Source organism: Hemiscyllium ocellatum, chromosome 30, assembly GCF_020745735.1.
Source record: "Hemiscyllium ocellatum isolate sHemOce1 chromosome 30, sHemOce1.pat.X.cur, whole genome shotgun sequence".
Taxonomy (NCBI): domain Eukaryota; kingdom Metazoa; phylum Chordata; class Chondrichthyes; order Orectolobiformes; family Hemiscylliidae; genus Hemiscyllium; species Hemiscyllium ocellatum.
The window spans coordinates 42,484,783-42,490,782 of NC_083430.1; the positions used below are offsets into that span (position 1 = coordinate 42,484,783).

A 6,000-nucleotide genomic window follows, 5' to 3' on the forward strand; every position below is an offset into this window, starting at 1 on the left:
GGTTCTTCACTAGAACACCAAAATCCAAAGCCATGAAAGGCAAACCCAAAGCTGCCAAGCCTATATCCCCAACACCGAGTTGCTCCTCACTCAAATCAGCTCATGATACATTGTTCATCATGTCGGATGCCAGAATCTTGAAGCAACTGCTCTACATAGAACCTGGGCATGCCAAACGTCACTGCTGATTCATTGAAGTCTCCAACTTGCGACATATCCACGTGAAGAAAGTCCATTCAGGGAGGCACCAAATAAACAGAGAGACTTCATCGGGAAAGTACACAGGAGCAGTAGAGCAGTTGGAGAAAGCATACAAACCCCCCAAAAGCCTCATATAACTGATCATCCAAGCACCACCCACTCTACATGCGAGAGTTTGCAGATCATGCAGACTTAATTACCTCAGAACAAGAGTGGAAGCATGTCAAGACATTCATGATCTCACGGACTCTCAAAGGCAAAGAATGAGCAATAATGGAAATGAAAATAAGCAGCTTTGGCAATTGAAATAAATAGATTTGGAAGCTAGAGGCAAACACCAAACTCTGGTATAGCCTGGGAAAGAGGTCAGAAAGGGGGTTGGATTATGTGGCCATTAAAGAATTTCTGACAGTATCAAAGACAATGGCTTGGACGGGTTTTGTTCTTAGCCAGTACTGAATATTGGACTGGTAGTGTGCAAAGGTGGAGGAAGGTGGGCAAGAAAGGTGGTGGTGGGGAAGAAAAGCTGGTTGTTGATCAGGATATCTGTGGAACTCGACAATATTTTAAAATGATGTGGACAAAGGAAATTTGTAGATGAAAAATATTAAGCAACCAAAATTTCAAGATTAATGGGATCACAAAGAGCAACCTTTGCAGAATACATTGATAGATAAGAATTTAATCAGATAATGGCAACTCCACTCAGCTGGATAACAGAAGAGAGATATAAGAGGAGAATTGCACTCTGACAAACAAAGGCAAAAGCTATAGCAGTTAAAAAAGGACAAGAAAGGGTGGTCAGTGACATCGGATGTCACCAGTCCAAATATGAAAAACTACACAAGTTGGAAACAGACTTACTTCGAATGGATTTAGATTGATGTAGGTGGATCCAGGTCTCGTCAATCTTTCAATTTGCTGTTTTGGGGTCAGAACAGAGTCCCTTTTTTCAATCTGTTTTACCTGCAAGAATGTGAAAATTATAGTTATAAAACATGATTTTTAAATTATAAACATTTATGGGCACAGTATAAAACAGACTGACGTTTTTGGATAGCAAGTGCAATTATGGTATCTTAAATGTAGAGTCGCCTACCCAATCATAGGGGTATTTTCTCATGGGGATTCAAGCCGAGAGTGACCATGTCTCATGTGAGGCGGGAGGTTGAGAAGGGGAGTCCTTCGTGGCAATCACAGCTGATGCAGGAATTGAACCCACGCTGTTGGCATCACCCTGCATCACAACCAGCTGTCCAGTCAACAGAGCTAACTGACCCCCAATAAATATGTAACAGTAATCCATTGCATTTATATAGACTCTAACATAGCAAAGCATCCGAAGGCATTTTGCAGAATATTCACCACACAAAATGTGACACCAAAACACATAAGTAGACATTAGGATGGGTGACCAAAAGCCAGGTCAATGGGAATAGATTTTAAGCAGGATCTTAGTAAGCCAATAGCCTTGGCAGCTCAAACATTTCCCTCAATATGGAGTGATGAAAATTGAGGTGCACAAAAGACCAAAATTAAAATAATGTAGATATCTCAGAGGCTTGTAAAACTAAAGATTAGAGCCAGAGGGATACTGTAAAACTAGACATATTTGAACACAACGTCAAGAATTTTAAATTTGAGGCATTCCTTAACTGGAAGCTAATGTAGGTGAGCAAGTACAGAAGTGATGGCTGAATGGTTTTTGGTGATAAGTTTGATATGGGCAGAATTTCAGATCATCTTAAACATAGAGCATATAACATAAGTAGGCAGCCAAAAGGGGCATTGATAGTCAAGCTGAGAGGCAACGAAGGTATTTGTATAAACAGATGCAATGATAGGAACATAATCAAGTTGCAATTCTACAATGCTATGCAGCAAGATATTGCAGCCACTGTAAAAGGAAAACAAAAACTTGAAGGGAAAGCAAGGAGGGAAAAAAATGGCTCTTTGTACATGGAAATTAAAATGAATTTATGGCGCAGTGGTCATGTCCTTACCCCTGAACCAGGATGACTGAATTCAAGTCCAATCTGCTCCAAAGGAGAATAATAACATCTCCAAACAGGTTAATTAGAAAAATTGATTAAAATCAGGGGTATTGATATCTAACAAGAATTTCCCAAATTTATTTTGGGCAGTAAATCTTTTTTTTTAAGTTTGCTTAAATTGGACAGAAAGTATATGCCTGACTTTTTCACACGTTAAAAAAAGGCAGGTTGAGATAAAATACACACTAGTTAGGATATAAGCTTATATGTTTTAAGCTGTGCAAGCCATGCATACCTAAGTTGCAATGTGCACCTAATCTAAACCCATTCATTAGTAGAAAAGAAAACGAGAAGAGTATGATTTCGGTATTTTCGATCTACTTCAAGTCCTGTTATAATTAATCAATGCTATATAGTGCAATGGAGGTCAATGCAGGGGCAAGGTGTGAATGAGAAACTTACAGTTCCACATGCACAGTAAATGGGAAAATGGCTGCAGGCCTCAAATGGTCCGACACCCAGATTACTGCCTCCATCTTAATTCAGGCCAATGTCCTGCAGGACACATGCGGAGCACAGTTTTAAGGGGCAGATTGAGTAGGGTGCATGTTGAGCTTCCTTTGTTAGGAAACGAGAAGGAAAAGATTCACACAAAGCAAAGCCAAGAAAACTGTCTTCTGTATTTCTATGGTAGGCCACATTTCGAGCATTGCTTGTCGTTTTCATCAGCACACAAAAGAGAGGGTGCAGAAGAGATTTACCAGAATGTTGTCTGGATTAGCTGTAAGCTAAGTAGGGCAAACTTCAACTGTTTTCACGAAAGCGTCAGAAGCTGCAGGGCAACCTGATTGTAATGTATAAAAATTATAACAGACATGGATACTCAAACTCTTATTCCCAGGGTGGAATGTTAAATACTAGGGTTCATAGGTTTAAGCTGAGAGGTGGAAAGGCTTAAAACAAACGTGAGGGATAACTTTTTCATGCAGAGGGTGGTGCGTGTATGGGATAAGCTGCTTGGGTAAATGGTGGAGGTGAGTACAATTACAGCATTTAAAAGGCATCTGGATGGGTACATGAATAGGAAGAGGTTAGCAGGATATGGTCCAAATGCTGGCAAATGGGACGAGGTCAGAATGGGACGTCTCTGGTCGGCTCAGACAAGTTGGACCGTAGGGTGTGTTTCCATGTTATAACTCTATGACTCAGAGTAGCTGAAGACAAAACAATCTGAAAGTTAAGGCTGAGAAAACAGTTCTGACAAAGAACAGTATAATAGTAGAGCAGTTCTCATGATCGGGTGTAAAATGCAAACGTTATGGTTCAGTTCAAATGTGTTTCGCTTTGTTTACCTTTTATTACCATTAAACCTATAAATCACTATTTGTATAAAATCAAAGCCACCACAGCATGCAATTAATACTGTGCATAGAATACAGGATAAGCCCACACTAACAAATAAAGACCTTAAATTCTACAAAGCAAAACAAAAACAAACTGGCTTTTAGAAGCTATTTTCCCATATGACCTCATTTTAATTCACCATTTTTTAACGAGTCAATCTTCAGCCACAATTACATGACCCATTGTGGCCTCTGCCAGTTGTCTTCAACATAACAGATACCAAGCTTCGGCTGATTCAATTCACTCCACATGCCATCAAGAAACAGTCGGAGGTACGTGTTAGTGCAAAGGATAGGGATCCTGACAACATTCTGGTAATAGTATCGAAGACTTGTGCTCCATAACTTGCCACTCCCCAAGACAAGCTGCTCCAGTATAGTTACAATCCTGGCATTTACCCAATGCTGAAAACTGCTTGCAAATATCCTGTACACAAAAAGCAGGAGAAATCCAATCTGACCAATTCCCACCCCATCAGCCTACTCTCAATTACCAGTAAAGTGATGGAAAGTGTCAAGCTGCTACCAAGCTGCTCCTGCTCAGTAGAAACCTGATCAGTGACACCTAGTTTGGGTTCCATCAGGGTTAGTCAGCTCCTGACCTCATTACAGTCTTGGTTCAAACATGGACAAATAGTTGAATTCCAGAGGTGAGGCGAGAGCTGACAGGCCTTAATATCAAGGTGATAGTCAGCCAAGAGTGTCATCAAGGAGTCCTAGCAAAACTGGAATCAAGGAGCAAACTCTCCACAGATTGCGATCATACTTAGCAAGTGGAAAGATGGTGTGGTTGTTGGAGGTTAGTCAGCCAGCTCCAGGACATTATGTAGTGTCCTAGGCTCATCTTCATCAATGACCACCTCTCCATAAAGTCAGAAGTGGGGATGATTATCAAATATAATATTCAGCATCATTCAGATACTGAAGCAGTCCATGTTCAAATGTAACAAGATCGGGACAATATCCAGGCTTGGGCTGACAAGTGGCAAATAAGATTCTTGGTACATAAATGCCAGGCAATACCCATCATCAATAAGAGACAATCTAACCACTGCCCCTTGATTTTCCAACATGCTATCATCACTGAACACAGACCAATAAGGCAGGAGTTCGGAATAGTCCCTATTTGTCTGGATGAGAGCAGAACCAACAATAGTCAAGAAACTGGAGATCATCCAGAACACAACGATATGATTAGCATTACAACCACAAATATCTACTCCCTTCACCACTGATGCTCAGTCGCAGCAGTCTGGACTACACCCACGATGCACTTTAGGAACTCACCAACCAATCCTTCAACAACATCTTCCAAACCCACAACTGCTTCCATTTAGAAAGATAAAGGCACGAGATACCTGGGAATTTCACCAGCTGCAAATTCTCCTCCAAGCCACTCACAATCCTGACTTGGAAAAATATTGCCATCCTTGTTGCTGGGTCTAAACCTTGGAATTCCCTCCCTAAAGGTATTGTAAGTCAAGCCACAGCACATGGATTACAGAGATTCAAGAAAGCAGTTCACCACCTTCTCCAGGTGGTTGCAAAGACTTGCTAGTAAATCTCAGTTAATGAACAAATAAATATATTATCACAGTATATTCATTCCCGTTATCCTAACCCAGTTTCCCCAGCAACACACTCACTTAGCAGCCTTCTTTCCAAATCCATCTATTCCTTCCACTCACTAATCTCCTCCTCCTCCATCCAAATTTCTCAGTCTTGCCCAGACTCAGTTTCTCATCACTGCTACCAACGAATGGCTGCAGATCTTTCTCAGCTGGCATCACTGGGATCCTTGTTGCCAGGGAAAAGTGATTGGAGCTCTGATCCTGACAGCTTGGGGGTTGAGGGAATGCTGCCTCTTGCACTACCAGGCGGTTGAGGGGGTAGCCTTCAGTGGAGCTCACGCGAACAGCTGCAGCCAAGAATAAGTAGCTGAGACCAGTCACCCAGAACCTCCCTCAGTTGTCAGCCACGGGACGGAACCTGAAGCCACGTGAGGCTGCAACTGATTGGGGGTCAAGTAACCATATGCATCAATGTCTCTAAATCCCATGTTCAAAATGCAGCCAGGAAGACAGTCCAGTTGAGAAAAGCATTCCCCCCTCTCTCTCTCCCCTCCTTCCCCCCTCTCTCTCTCCCCTCCTTCTCCCCACCTCTCTCTCTCTCCTCTCCTTCCCCCCCCTCACTCTCCCCTCCTTCCCCACCGTCTCCCCTCCTTCCCCCCCATCTCTCTCCCCTCCTTATCCCCCCCTCTCTCTCTCTCTCTCTCCCCTCCTTCCCGCTCCCCCCTCCTTCCCCCCTCTCTCTCTCCCCTCCTTCCCCCCCTCTCCCCCCCTCCTTCTCTCTCTCCCCCCCTTCCCCCCTCTCTCTCTCTCTCTCCTACCTCCTTCCCCCCC

General features: G+C 42.9%; 1 protein-coding gene across 1 annotated transcript in view; it reads right to left on the minus strand.

Moving 5' to 3' along the window:
• The window catches only part of dnajc8 (DnaJ (Hsp40) homolog, subfamily C, member 8), a 77,129-nt gene that overhangs the window by 38,220 nt on the left and 32,909 nt on the right, over positions 1-6,000 (minus strand). Inside the window, exon 2 of the mRNA XM_060847280.1 lies at positions 1,066-1,167. Coding sequence (XP_060703263.1) covers positions 1,066-1,167 — 102 coding nt within the window. The remainder of the gene's footprint in view (positions 1-1,065; positions 1,168-6,000) is intronic.